Here is a 15,678-nt window from a genome sequence, read left to right as displayed (position 1 = left end):
TCACTCCATCAGCCCTTTTTTGTGTTGAGTATTTCAAGATAGAATTATTTACTCAGGCCAGCTTCAAACTGTGATCTTCTTGATCTCTGCCTCCCAAGTAGTTAGGATTACAGGTGTGAGCCACAGTTCCCAACTCAGAAATGTATTTCTCACAGTTCTAGAGGTTGGAAATCTAGACTAAAGCACCAGCAGATTTGGTGTCTGGTGAGGATCCTTCTCCTGGTTCATGGACAGCAATCTTTCTCTAGCTTCACATGGGGAAGGGGAAGATTTACCTCTGGAATCCCTTTTATAAGGGGACTAATGTCATTCACTAGGGCTCTGCCCTTATGACCTAATCACCTCCCAAGACCTCACTCCAAAAGCTATCACATAAAGAGTAAGAATTCAACCTATGAAATTGGGGGGTGGGAGGATTTAGAATTCAGTGTATTACTGTATTCCAGGAAGAAGATCAGGATTTCTTTTGGGTGTACACTGAGTTGTAGCTGAACGTGGTTCTTCCTTTGAGACCAACCTACCTTCTCCATAACTGCGTAAGTATTTGACACTTGCTTCCTCCAGACCCTAGACTTCAATAGGGAGCAGTCTGAAAAATCGGTGTTCTGTGACCTGCCCTCCCACTACTCAGCCTCTGGGACCAAGCACTGCTGGAATTGTTACCTAGGCTGGTGATGTTACTTAGACCAACTGCCATGGCATGCATTTCCTGCCAGAGAAAGCAAGGGGGAGCCTGCCAAGACAACAATGTGGAACAGGAATCTTGATTTGCTTTCCAAAGACAGGCTGCTGCCCTGTGGAGAAAGCTTTGAGAGTCCAGAGAAGGTCTGAGTTAGGGAGAGTGAGTTTCAGGAAGAAAAGGTCAGGTCCCATCTTACTGTGGTAAATCAAGGTAAAATAGTGACTGGTTCATCCAGTGTGTGTCACATGGTTGTGATAGTGTCACTCACTGCTTCACAACTGTACACAAAAAAACTGTGTAATAGGAATAATATAGGAAAAGCAAGAGCGTTGGTATTAGGAAGTATGAGTTCTGACAAATTCAAAGTTATAAATAAGTATGTGATCAATTTTTTTACAATATAATTTATAATTCAGATGCTATTTTATCTTAGAAATGGAAAGTATACATACACTTGGGAGTGGAGATTGGAACTATAAACATTTCTGTATGCAAATGGGCACAACCAATGGGGGCATGACTCAAGTGGTAGAGTGCCTGCTGAGCAAGCACGAAGCCCTGCCTCAGGGGTCAGATCCCGTACTGCCAAACAAGGGGCTGGGGCACAAGTTACCATGGCAGTTTTAAAATTTTATTTTCTTTCTTCAACTGAAGAGAATAAGAAAACACAGGCCCCATTTAATCATCCTAAGTAAATAAGTCATTAATAGCAAAAATTCATACAAATTGATCTCCGTATTCATTCAGTCCTTTTCAAGTGTTCCTGCGTCTGCTACTTCATATTCAGGTCAGGGCTCATATTCAGGACAGGGCTGGGAATACAAACTTATGCTTGGAAAACCTTCTTTCTGGCTTACCACCATTTCTCTGGGTGTCATGGTATTTGAGCTTGTAGTACTGAGGTCCTTTTATGCCACATAGCACATGACCAGGTGACACTACTGACCCACAAGGGTATTTTAATGCAGGATTATGCAAGGTTTTAATTGTCTCTCATCCACACTCTTGGAAATTTCTCACTACTATTGACATGAACTTGACTGGAACATAATTTAGGACTGAATGATGTGTCTATTTCAGTCACCACCACTCCATTCTCCTTTATTAGAATGAAAATTTTAGATCACGTGACAATAATATTGCATGAAAATATTTTCATTCTCTCACTTCTCTCTTTGGTATTGGGTATGGAAGATTTTCATTCTATTTCTCTGACTAGGAATTTCTTTTTCATTTTGAGGAGGGATCACCTCTACTCCTGAGGCTTTAGGCACACTGTAGCTCTCAAGTGACAGTGGTCAAACCAGCCTTCTGATTTGGATTCCAAATTTGTTTTTGATCAGGGAGCCCTAGTTCAGTAAAAGAAACAAATTGTCCCAACAATTATGACAGCAAAAAGTTAACAGCCTCTCAATAAAAAGGGCTCGTGCAAATTGACAAATATAGCTAAAACATCAAACGATAGAAAAGCAAAAGGACTGAATAGGAATTCACAAGAAATATGGATGACAATGAACTCTTGGCAAATGTTGAACATTACTAATTATGGAAGAAAAATAATGATATGTAATTTTTCAATATCACGCATTTGACAATATCCAATACTGGGGAGGATGAGATGAGGTAGGCATTCTTTAAACTGCTGGTGGTAGGATAAGTTGATTCACAAACATGCACAATCTTATAATATTACAAATAATATAATAAAACAATATTGTAAGTGACAAATATAAAATGATAGATTATCATAATCATTGCATATGTATTTTGTAACGCAGATTTCATATGTACACACATATATATATATACACACTGTCTATATACTGTGCCAACCAATAAAAATAGAGTTTAATGAGCTAGTGGGTGTAGCTCAGTGTGGAGTGTATGTTTAGCGTGTGGGAGGCCCTGGGTTTGATCCTCCGCACCACAAAAATAATATTGCTTAAGAAGAATTTCTAATGATACTGTAATGTGTTCATGCCATAATGATGTTCACAAGTAGGATGCAAACATATATTTATGTTTATCTCAACAATATAAAACAATATTATAAATGGGAGGGAAAAGAAAATATTAGGCTGGGATCCTGGTTCAGAAATTTACTGAGGTGCCAGCTAAACTTGGGCAATTTATTCTGTGAGTTTCAATGTCCTGATTCATAAAATGGAGATGATACTTCTTTTTTTGCAGAACTGCTTTGAATATTTAATAATGTATGAAGAGGATTAGTACAGTATCGGGTGCATAGTCAACTTGGAATTGTTATTATTAGATTTATATACAGGCGCCTTCCTTTTGGTATTCAAAGCTCCATGAACTTACTCTGAATGTACCCTTCCGGCCTTAACTCCCTTTCTTGTGTGGTGTAAATTAAACCTTCAACAAGCTGCACTTGTACCAGTTTCGACACTAGCGCTTAGTCACAAGGAGGAGGTAAAACTCCTACTGACTTATAATCAGGCTCCATCTTCTCAACTTTTTCTTCCACTCCATTCTCTTTCAAAATAGTCATCATAGCTGAGCGTGGTGGTACATCCTGAGACCTCAGGACTCCGCAGACTCAGGCAAAACGATCTCAAGTTCAAGAGCTGCATAGCAAGTCCTTAGCAGCCTGGGCAAAACAGTGAGACTGCTCAAAAACATATATGCAAATAATAATATATATTAAATTATATACAGATATGTATGTGTGTATGTATGTATGATAATCCAGCAACTCCACTCCTAGATATATACCCAAAGAAGTGATCACACACATAAAACTTGTACATGAATATTTGTAGCAGCATTGTTCATAACAACCAAAAATGGAAACAACACAAATCTCCACCCACTGACTAAAGGATAAACAAGAAGTGGCATATCAAAAAAGAATAACAAAAGAAACAAAAATGAAAGCAAAAAAAAGTGACATATCTACACAGTGGAATACTATTTGGCAATAAAAAAGAGTGCAATATTGGCACATGCTACAACATAAATGAACTTTGAAAATAAAATGCTAAGTGAAAGAAGTTGGTGACAAAGGACACAAATCAAATGATACTGTTTAAATAAAATGTCCAGAACAGAGATTAAAAGCAGATTCATGGTTGCCTAGGGCTTCGGGGGAAGATGGATGAGGAGGTGTGGGGATGATGGCTAAGGAAAGCAGGGTTTCTTTTTGGGGTAATGAAAACATTTTAAAATTGATCATGGTGATTAACCTTGTGAATATCTAAATGCTATTAATTTTACATGATTTAAATAGGTAATGATACTGTATAAAAATTTTTGTCTCAGAAACCTTCCAGGCAATGTCACATCAACCTTGGTAGATTGTGAGATCACGTGTCAGCTTGCTCCAATAAATGAGCACACTGAGGCTCATTGTTATGCAACAAGCCCCAGATATCTGTCCATCCACCCTACTCGTGGCACTGTGGCTTTGGGACAGAGATCAGAGCTGCAGAAACTGCCCTCATAACCCTGCACCTCTCAGGCTTCCTCATGTCCAAGGGCAGCATGGAGAGGGAGGAATGGAAGCCAGCCCTGGTCCTGTCTCAGTGGGCCCCAGCCAGTTCTCTGGGACACGGGAAGGGGCAGTGCCTGGGCTATGAGTGCTTCCCTGTGTTGTGGTCAAGCAGCAGACAGCCAGGAGAGATAGTGCGAGTGTCTCTCCACTCCTCCTGCCCAGGGGACGGAGCCCAGGGTGGTCTGTCCTGCAGCCATCTGGATATCACTTACTTCTGGAGGAGATGGGATGAAAAAAAGTGATGGGTCCCCCACCTCCATGAACACACAGGTCACTCATTCAGTGCATGTTAATGGAACCCATCACAGGGCCCTGGCCTCAGGGTCAGAACTCCACACTGGGCAGTTCCCATCATCATGGATTATATCCCCATGCCTCCAGTTGATGGAGCTCAGATGAGGGTGCTGAGACTCCTGGGAAAGCACAGGCCAGACCATCCTGGGAGAAGCATGAAGACTTCCTGGAGAAGGTGCTGGTGTGAAAACCCAAGGAGCCATTGAGTTTAGGTGTGGAGAAGAGCAGGTGACAGTTTGGAACCCACAGGAGGGAAAAACAACCCTCAGGAGACACTGCACTGACTAGGACGCTTGGCACATGGCTCCTCCTATCCCTCAGGCTGGAGAGACGGGGCTGAGTGTCTTCCATTGTGAGGCCCTGGTGGAGAAGAGGCCAATGCACTTGTCCGGCCCAGAGCTCCCTGGGTTACCAGATGTGTCTGTCCACACAGAGCACAGAGCTCTCCCTGACCTCCTCTCACACTTACCATCTACCCCTGCTTTCCCCTTGTCCAACACAGAGCTGGATTCTCTCTCTCTCTCTCTCTCTCTCTCTCTCTCTCTCTCTCTCATTGTGTGTGTGTGCGTGTGTGTATCTGCACAAGCCTGTTTGAAGACATAGGTATTTGGCCTTGGGGAGAGGACTCTACCAGCCTATGACTACCTCTCCTGGGGACCTGATGGTAGTCAGTATGACTAGAACACCTCATGTCTTAGTGGCAGGGTGTGTGGTAGGATCTGACAACCTGGGCAGCGAGTCCTGGGGACAAAAGTCTTAGGACAGGGTCAGGCCTAGAACTTTCTATGATGGCCTGATCCTGCAAGGATGGCTCTTCCCAGACCTCAGACCACCCCCATCCTCCTTTGTAGTCTTGCAAGGGAATCTTTCTCCAGCCTGGAGAGCAGCCCCATACCTGAGCCTTCCATCAGGGATGGACATAGAGAAGACAGGCTGACACAGGCCCTGGGCCTCCAACAACGAATTACTCAATGAACAAGAGAGTCCTTCTTGCCTTGATTCAGCTTGTGGGTAAAAGTGGGAGGCAAAGGGGCTTGTCCCAGCTCTGACTTTATGGTCAGAGAGAGGCAGCTCCATTGGTCAAGAGTGGCTGGAAGGAGATGCCTACTGACCCCCAGAGTCCTGAATCAGTGCCTCCCTCTCCCCCTGTGGTATAAGAAAGATCCCAGTCACTCCTGCCCCCTCAGGCCCACTCTTGCTCCTCTCTTCCCTCTTTTCCTCCTTGGCTGCTTCCACTCAAGCCATCTTTCGTGTGTTCCTCTAGCCTCAGGTGCCACTGAAGCATGGGCAACCAGCCCACTCTCCTCAGCTGTCCCTTTGTCCTACAGTAACCTTGTCTGCACTGATGTCACTCTTGCTTTGCACTGACATAGCACTAAGGTGGCAATCTCAGAGCTCCAAGGTTCAGAGGGCAGCCAGCCATAGCCTAATATAAGCTTCCCCAGAGCATTTCCCAGCCAGGAGTCTGAGCCTCTCCCATCTTGGCCTTCTGCAGCAAGGTATCCACCTGGGCATTGAATGTTGACCAAGCCTCCTCATGCCCATTGGAAAGTCAATGCTCCCCTCTGTGGGTCGGGAATGGGGCCAAAGTTCTGCCACCCTGGGGAGCTCACAGGTTTCTAAGAGAAATGGGACAAAACACAATAGCAAACTCTATGGACCAGCATCTGATGGGCACAGAAACAAACATACCCTAGGAAGTAGGTAGGAGTTCAGGGAAGGGAGAGAGGGCCCTTCCCAATGGAGGAGCTCCAAGAATTGGGCAGCACAAGACAACAGGCTTGAGAAGAGTGCCATTGCAGTATTTTAAAGTTTCTGCCTAGTGCACTGTATTAGGTTCCCCACCAATCCAGTAAAGTTTATATGACCACTACTTATAAGGATCAGAAAGGTTGCTGAGACAGGGATATTGTGGTAGGAACATACCTGAACCTCACATGTGCTAGGTGTGTGCAGGGACTTAGCATATTTTGCCTGGTAAGTAGTTTTTTCCAACTGCAGAACAGATGTGCTAAGTAGAAAGTAGGAAAGACAATTACTGGGCTCTGCTTCTCCCAGTTCCACCACCATCCACCCCTATTCCATAGACCTACTCCAGGCTCCAGACTCTGGGCAAGGGACAGTCTGGAAGGCCCAATAAGTGTATTCCTTCTACTCCAGGATCCAACTCCACCTTCCTTCCCATCTCTCCCTACTCAAGAGGAAAAAGGGAAACTTTGCCTTTGGTGTCCAAGGTACAAATAAATGTAATCCTGGTGGATTTCCAGGTTTTGCTCTGCTGATGCCCCACCAGGGGTTGGCTAGATTCCCTTTCAGAGTTATTTCCCTCTCTGGGTTTGTAATGTCACCTGGCCCAGACTTGCTCTTGTGGAATCATTGGTTTTTCTATGTCCTCCTCTCAAGGGGCAGCCCAGAGAGCCAATTGCATTCATCCCTTTTCAGCTGAGCACCAGCCCTGGGAGAGGAGTCAAGTCCAGGGCCCCATACTCTGCAGAATCCTTCATCCTACCTCAATTCTTTCATCCTCAAGAGCATACATAGAGGCCAAAGGGGGCTTGTAACCTGTCAGTCCACAGGACATGCCAAGTACCTAGCATTCTTGTCCCTTACACTCTCTGCATAAATTTGGGCCAATGTCTTCTTCCTGATGCCCAAGAGCTACCTGGCCCTCTGGGCTACCTGGCAATGCTGTGACTGCCCTGTCACTTAGCTTGGCCTTGGCCTGAAGCATGATATCACTACTGACTCTGGTGCCAGTAGAGGGTCACCTGAGAAACAAGGTCCTCAGGAAAGGAATCAAGCCTAATGCTGGTCACCCAGCTTCCTGCCAGGGCAGGCTTGTTCCTAGACCTGTGGTAGAGGCTGAGGCCTTCAGGCAGATAATCAATCTCATTATCAAATCTTAGGTTAGGACTATAAGTAAGGAGTCAAAGGCAGAGACATGGAAGAGCTAGGACTGGCATATCTAGATTCTTCCAGGGAACAGGAACAGAGTCCCTTTCAGGAGGTGGGAGGAGCCTGTGCTGTAACTGGGGAGGGATTGGAGCAGGGAGTGAGGTCAGCACTGGAGGTGGGAGGTGAGGAGTAAATTGTCCCCCTCAGAGGATGGGAGCAGACATGGCATTTGGTAGAGACTCCTTAGGACTGAGTTGCCCCTTTCCAAAAGAAGGTATGGAGGCCATGGGACCTTACAGATCTCCACCTACAGGGTGTCTCACTGACCAAGGTTGTTCACCTGGTGTCACCTTTACCAAGGCTGCTCCCTGTCCATTCCTGGGAGACACAGCACTTCCCTGATGGTCTATTTTGGCTCCCTGAGGACTTTACTAACCCTTTCCTAGATGATGCTTCAATCATTCACCTTGTTTCTCCTCCCCATCTAGTTCATTGGGGTCAGCCTCCGCGCAGCCCCAGTTGCCACAGTCTCCATGATTACTTCTAAAAGGACTCAGCTGCACACGGAAGGTTAGGAACTGTTGGGAGGGTCGGAGATGAGCCTTCACAGTTACCCAGAGGAAAAGTAAAGAGCTAGTACCTGTATTGGGAACCTTCTGAATGCACAGTCCTCCAAACTGGTTTGTCAGCTTTTCCTTCAGAAAGAGCAGAAAGAGCAGTCCCTCCATGAAGTCAGAGGGTGGGGGATCAGGGTCATGCTGCCACCTGGTGGTCATGATAGGTAAAGCCCCTCTGTGGTGTCCTGCTATGTTGTATAATCCTGCTGGAGACTGGAGGGGTGGAGAATTTGAGTGTTTGGGGTCTTCTCCTTTCCCTACGTACAGCAAAAATTATAGGAACCTTGACTTTGAAATAAGCCTCAAACTTTCTTTTCTTAAAACCAGAGCCATACTTGCACACATTGAATGATACATTACTCTCAAACCAGCCCATCTTATTGTCAGACTGTCATAACTATAGCTTTGATTTCATTACTTTGCTCAGAAATCATCTTTGTTCTTCCATTCCCAGGGAATCAAGTGTCTGACCTCTCCCATTCCCACCCCTCCCCGCCCTTTTTGTTTTGTTTTGTTTTTGAGGCAGGTTCTCACTGTGTAACCTAGGCTTGCCTCAAACTCTCATCCTTCCAAGAGACTTCCATTTTGTCTCTTGCAGGCTTGCTTACTATTCTGCAGTGAAAGCAGCACTGTTCTTTACAGAAGGCATGCAGTTATTTCCTGCTGCCTGCCTTTGCTCTGATGCTTTCCCTGCAGGCAAGACACAGATGAAGCCATTCCCTTGGCCACTGAAGCCTCATTCCATCCTAAGTTATCTTTCTTAACCTCAGTTTCTTCACCTGTAAAATGGAGACAATAGGTCCTACCAGAAAAGATAGTGTAGGAGTTAACTGATGAGACACTGCAAAGTGTCTGCCCTCTGGTTGGTAAATAAATGGTACATATACTTTATCTCTATCTCCTCAAATGTTACTCAGCCTTCAACTCCCATCTCAATGCCATTTCCTCCCAAATTCCTTTCCTGACCTTGTCACTTCAGGCCAAATCACTCTCCATCCTCTGAACCGCTGTTAGCTGCCAGCCCTCTCATTGTGGCCCTTCTCACACTTGCCATACAGTCCACCCACATTCCTCCCCAGCTGGAATCTCAGTGGATGTAGCCATTAGTGCAATGTCTCAATGCAGGGACGTGACAAGCAAACCTACTGCATAGATGACATCCAGGTCAAGAAATAAACCCTCATGTTGTCTTGTTGAAATGGAGAGACAGCATGGGAGGACAGCTCACCAGGAGCCTCAAACCTCCAAACTACTGTATTAGCTTTTCAGATTATTGTTTTTCTGAATATGATGCACTTATAATCATTGTAGAAAAAAATGAAAGAAATTAAAAGTACCTGTAATTGTACCATCCAGACATGACCGCTGCTCATTTAATCCATTTTAATCTATTCCTCCATGTATAATATATATTCAAAATTGGGTTTCTGTTACACTGTAGATATGTGTACAGCACTTTCCACACTTGTGATAAGCATTATCTTATGACATTATCATTTTTTGCACAATTGCTATTATGTGAATGTATCATAATTTAATGCTTTTTTTTCTTTTTTGAGGGACTCAACTGGGATTTGAACTTAGGGCTTCACACTTACTTTGCAAAACAGGTGCTCTACTACTTGAGCAGCACCTCCAATCTATTTTACAACTGTTATTTTGGAGTTGGGGGGTCTCACAAACTATTTGCATAGGCTGGCCTTTGAACCATGCTCCTCCAGATCTCAGCATCCCATTAACCATTTTTTCTATTGTTCAAATTTAAGATTCCTTTTTATCAGCTTACAAAACTGTACCAAGGATGTGGATAGAAATACCAGGACAGAGTCCTAGATTTGGGATGATAGGGTCAAGTTAATGCAGGAATAAGGCTTTTGCTTCTGAACTCCTGTTTGGGAAACAGTGAATCACTGGATAGTTTTGCCAGCTAGTCTTTCATGAATGTCTGTCTCTTTTCTAGGTTCTGAGGAGATAACCCAGTTCAAGAATGGAAAAGTGGTTGGTTGCAGGTCTATAGGAAAGGATCCGATGTCAGAGTCCAGACTCAGCTTAGCTCGCATTCCCCATGACCACAGGGACTCCCAGTTGCTACAAGTCAGCCTTTCTTGCAGTGTGGTAAGGATCTCTTTCTTTGGTTTTGTAACTTGGTCTGCTCCTCTGTGCTGATTAGCAGTAAAATATTTTTGAGTCTCAGGAAACTGCATGCTGCAGGGACAAGAAAGGGGAAGCAAAGTACAAGTCACCATTCCATTTCTCCTGGGCTGCAGAAAGTGGGTCTCCCACTGTGTAGCCTTGTAGCTCCCTGTGTCTCTCCCTTGCAATTCTTTGTGTATTATACTTCATGAATGTGTCACACATCTATTTGGTGCCTGTCTTCTACATCACAGTGTGAATTCCACGCAGATGGTCTTATTTGCTGCTTCATCCCTAGAACTAGGCATTGGATCAACCATGCAGTAGGCACTCAGTACATAGTTGTGAGATGCATTCATGGCTGGATTGAGGACTCTACAAGGTAGAGTATGTGACTCAGTCACCAGACCCTCAGAGGCTGGAATCAGGAGGTGTCTTGGGTGACTGCCCTGCAGTTCTGAAATGGGTGTTGGGAGAGTATGCCTTTGGAGGATCTGTTCTGCTGCTCCATCTCTCCTCTTTGCAGGCTTTGGACACATAGCCAGCTGTACCTCGGGTGGGTTTTGGTGAGGAGCTCCAAGGCTCAGAAGAAGTACTTTCTCTAAGGTACTCTTCCCCAAGCTCCTCAAATACATTCCCTTTCTCTCTTACACCTTTCTTGACCTTCCCATCACCTGGCAGTGGGTCCCTTTTTTCTAGGTTGCATCTCAAACACATGGAGCTCCCTCTCCACCCCATTCAACCTCGGCTCCAGACCCCTGCCTGATGCAGCTGGAACTCTGCCTAGAAGTAATCACGTTGATGGATTGCTTCAGAGCACTCAGGTACATGGTGTCTGGACCATACTCAGCAGGGGGTATGAGCATGGCCACAGAGCAAGTTGCCATGGCTCAGAGAAATGAACACTTACTTCCTTATTTTTGTGGTTATCATCATCTGTCTCCTGTCAGGGTTTGATTGGTTCCCTCTTCCGAATATGCCTTAGAAGACAAGGACAGATGGACATAGATAACAAGAGGAATGCTCTAGAAGTTAGAACAAAGAATCTCATTCAAATAGGATTCCTTAAGAAACATGGAAGGTGCAAAATGTATTCTGGCAAGACGTGAGATAGGGGAAAAAATAGGAAGGAAAAGAAAGGATAAAATGGTCATTTTGATGAGAGGACTTCCAGCCTCTATGAAGTCCTTGATGAAATGGAACAAAATATTATTTTCTAGGCTTCCTGGGCTAGGAGCAGCTACAATAGGACTCATACGGCAGAACCTTCCAGTGGGTCTGATTGGTCTGGCTGGATGTATTGAGCAGGAGCTGGTGGAGGCCCTGGGGAGGTGGCATTGTGGTGTCTGTTGCAGAGAAAGAGCTTAGCTCACTCTGGTCAGTCTGCTCGGCCTATGATGTTTGCTGCTGCAAATTTGGGTACTCAGATTTTAGTGGGTTTTGCACACAGCTGATGAGGGTGTGTGGATGATGCTTCAGGTCATATACCCAGGGCTCACTCTTACAGACAGATGATTTCCAGTGTCTTCTATTAAGAAGCTTTGCCACAGTGAGCCACAGTGAGCCACAGTTACATGTAGAGTGTGTCCTGTTGCTTGTGCTTTTTGGGGTGAAAAAGGCGAAGAAGAAATATGTAGAATACAGGAGGGGTTGGAGCTATAGCTCCCTGCAGAAGCTGAAATGTGCACCACCCGGGGTTCCTTTCTCTGGAAAACAGAAGGTGACTTATCCCTGAGATTCTTTCTGGAGAGCTTACCAGAAGGTGGGCCATAAATTTCCTTCCGCAGGCTCTGCTGTCTCTGGGCTGCTGGGCAAGATCTAGTGGACCTGGGTAGTCATGAAGAACTAGTTGAAATGTTCATGGTGTGAAATGGGAGCACACTGGAGGCAAACATGTGATGCTTCTCTTCTCAATGTCCACATGAGGATAGTGAGCAGCCAGAAATGTATCCCCCAAAGCTGACTATGAAAGTAATGGGACCAATTCACCAAGTGGGCTAGCAGGCATCTCGACAAAGGGTGCTTTTTGTTCTGATGGACCACAGACCTGATGTGTGGTTTTAAACCCCTCTTAGGAGGTGCTCTCATTCAAAGATTACCTTCAAATTCCCTCCACCCCACAGGTATCATTCCACTCTGCTGGTCCCAGCTGATGGGAATGTACTGGTGTAGATACAGCCAGTTCTTTTCCTGTGCCCCTCAGAGACAATGTCCACACAGTCCTGGCTGAACACATCTACCTTACCATGACCACTGTGCAGGAATGGATGCTATGGGAAGATGATTAAATTTGGTTTGTGTTTCAGAAAACACAATTTATAAACCCTCTTCTTTCAGTATTTTAATCCTAAAACAATCATCAGGACTGGCATTATTGTCAACACTTTATAGATAAGTAAGCTAGTCTCAAAAGCAACTCGTCCAAAACCATGTCATTAATGAGTTGCTGAGCCAACAGTTAAACCTAGGAGATTAATTCAAATTAATTCAAATTCAAGGCTCTGAGGTTTTGCTGAGCTGGTCAAGAGGCAGCCTGAGCTTCGGGTCCTCCACCTTCCACACACTGTCTACCCTATTTATTTATTTGTTTGTTTATTTATTTGTTTGTTTTGGTGGTACTGGAGTTTGAACTCAGGATTTATCACTTACTATGCAGGTGCTCTACCACTTGAGCAACTCTACCTTTTGCTTTTCTCCTGTGGTACTGGGGTTTGAACTCAGGGCCTACAGTTTGAGCCACTCCACCAGCCCTTTCTGATGGAATTTTTTCAAGATAGGGTCTCATGAACTATTTGCCTGTGCTGGCTTTGAACAGAAATCCTCCTGATCTCTGTCTCCTGAGTAGCTAGGATTACAGTTGTGAGCCACCAGGGCCCAGCCTTACTCTACCCTTTTTAAACAGGAAAAGTCTGGTCTGGTACCCTTCGAAACTCAAGGATATGAAGAAATACTGACAAAGTCATCAGGAGATTCCACTTGATTACCACACTTGCAACTTCTTGGGTAAGTTTAAACTCCACAGGAATGCACAGCACCTTCCCAGATTTCTCAAGCTGTGCTGCATAAACTGTCCCCTGGGCCACATGGGCAGAGGTACACACAAGGGGAGTGCTCAGCATAGAGCAGGGAAAAGCAAAAGGATGGGTACCAAGAAGGCGGCCACAAATGACGCAGTCTGGCCTGACCTTGAGCTCTCAGAATAGGGAGACTTGTCACATGAGAAACCTCTTGGAGTCTGTTCAAAGCCCAGCCTATCATAGGTCTCCTCCAGCATTCAAAATTACCCAAAGGGAAACAGAAACCATCTCAAGTTTCTCTCCCTGCTTCTCAGGGCCACACTGTTGGCTTCCTGTTCCTCATCCTGTCCTAAGGTTCCATTTTGCAAGTCAGGGGTCCTTGTGCAATTGTTCAAAGGCTCACGGGTGAGAGCATCAGTTCCCCTTTCCTTCCACTCAGCTGATCTAACACAAGATGGTTGACACTGGCGCAGTTCCTCGTCCTTTTTTCCCAAAGCAAACAAGCACCTGGAGTGCTCTCACTGGCTGGTACAATGGGGAGACAGGCACACATCCATCTAGGAAGACTCACTGACAGTCCCTCAGTCCCTGATCATGCTGGGAGTCACCCCTTTCCAGTGTCTGAGCCTGGGCAGGAGATTCATGGGACCAACTCAGGAGTATAACAGTCATCTTAGATGTCAGAGCACACAGTCTTTTAAAGGGGCTGAGCCCAGGCCTGAGTTGTTTGGATCAAGATTTCCTTACAGGGACACTAAAGGTTGGAGACTGTGATGAAAATAGAGACTCTATCCCTTAAGATGTGAGACAAGAGAGTGGGGTGAGGGAGGGAGCCTCCTTCTCACTCAATAGAGGACAGCTCAAGGGGAAACTCTGAAGGAGCCCAGAGATCATTGGCTGAGCCTGATGGGGAGGAGCAGCTCACAATCTTCCATACTGGACTTGGTCCCCACTCCAATCCATGTTGGCACCTCAGAACCTTTTGGTGAAAATTTCCTCAGACCAACAATTGAGTCCTGCTGCCCCAACTCCTCCCACAGCTCCTCTTGTTGTTCTTTGATCATCAATTCTGTGAGACCTCTGGATAGCTCTCCCAGGCATCATCTAACACTTGTTACCCTCCCCTCTCCTTCTTCTTCAAGCCTCTGGCTCCCAGTTCTCTTACAGACCCTTTCCTCAGAGAGAAAGAAAGAGAGAGAGAGAGAGAGAGAGAGAGAGAGAGAACCCTTACAGGATTGATGGTCATCCCACCCTCTTTCTCCCCTGTTCCCTCCCCCAGGCTGGCTTGGCTTCCCCACCCTGGCAGGAAGCAGAGGCTGGGTGAGAGCAGCTGCTCTCAGACTCCACTTTCTTGGCCTTCTGTTGGCTGTACCCAGCTGGGCCTTTGTCCCTGATTCTCCTGTGAGACTGGGCACCTGCTGTGCCAGGTCCCCACCTCCCTCCCCATGAATACTGTGGAAAGTCCTGAGGGGCAGGAGCTGCAAAAACTGGGGAGCAGAGTCTGGGACAAGCCTGCCTACAGTGGCCCCCCTTTCCCACATAGGACAGTGAGGGTATACACTGTCTCCAATGTGGTAGTCCTCCATCCCCAATCCAAGAAGCTTGAAGATGGACCCCAGGAGAAGACACACAAGACTCTGCTTCCATTTCTGCCATGGCATCAGAAGTATGGGGTGGGAGGCTTCTGGGATATTAAAGTACAGAGAAGGGGCTACCACAAGCTCTGAGGGAGAAAGGTAATCTGAGGAAGAGGAGAAATCTTGGTGTCTGGGCACAGAGGCCAGTCTTGTAGTCTGCCAGAGGGATTACCTGACTTAGTCATAACCTCAGGGCCCAGAGTGATGTACTGTAGGAGTTAAGCTGATGAGACCATAGACCATCCCTTAGAACAGGTGCCTCTCTTTCATGGCTTTACTATCTGTGACCCAGTGCCTTCACCCTGTCACCTCAGGGACTATGGAAGAGGTCAGGGACTGGTGTGGATAATGTAGTCAGATTCCACCAGAGGATAAGGAGATGGGTCAGGAAGGACTGGGAGGAGATGGAGTAAAGTCCAGGTCAAGGCATTCTTAGGAACTGTGGGCATCTTTCCAATTCCTTTAGGATTCTGGGAACAACCCTGACTGAGAACGCAGCCAAGAACCAGAAACTTTATGTCAAGACCACTCTGCGGGAGCTTCTGGTGTACATTGTGTTCCTGGTGGACATTTGTCTGTGTGAGTAGCCTCTATCTCTGTGGATGTCTGTCTGTGAGAAGCCTGCTGTGTGTGACATATGAATACTCTTGTCTGTGGGCAACACCTGTGGGAAAGCATCCATGTGTGTGAGACAGTGTGTTCTGGGAACTGTGTAGATAATATTCAACTCCTACTTATTCCATTTTCAGCTTAAGATGTTTCATTGAGAAGGAACTTGTCATTGAGTCAGTGAAAGATGGTGAGTTGTTAGGAAGACTGTTTGCCTAGAATTACCAGTGGAATCCAGTTTTAAGTTTAGGTGCCTAACATTGAGTCAGCAGCCATGGTT

At 45.7% G+C, this 15,678-nt stretch overlaps 1 protein-coding gene across 2 annotated transcripts in view; it reads left to right on the top strand.

Annotated features, from left to right (window-relative positions):
• The first annotated feature begins 14,539 nt into the window (after nucleotides 1–14,539).
• The window catches only part of LOC109698139 (polycystin-2-like protein 1), a 45,062-nt gene continuing 43,923 nt past the window's right edge, over nucleotides 14,540–15,678 (top strand). For both annotated transcript variants that reach the window (XM_074078523.1, XM_074078522.1), the window contains exons 1-2: nucleotides 14,540–14,818; nucleotides 15,256–15,368. In XM_074078523.1, the coding sequence (XP_073934624.1) occupies nucleotides 14,598–14,818; nucleotides 15,256–15,368 (334 nt within the window). In that variant the 5' untranslated portion in view covers nucleotides 14,540–14,597. The remainder of the gene's footprint in view (nucleotides 14,819–15,255; nucleotides 15,369–15,678) is intronic.

The sequence above is a fragment of the Castor canadensis genome, chromosome 7 (assembly GCF_047511655.1).
Source record: "Castor canadensis chromosome 7, mCasCan1.hap1v2, whole genome shotgun sequence".
NCBI lineage: Eukaryota > Metazoa > Chordata > Mammalia > Rodentia > Castoridae > Castor > Castor canadensis.
The sequence above is the reverse complement of the archived record's forward strand: the minus strand, read 5'-3'. Positions and strand labels throughout refer to the sequence as shown.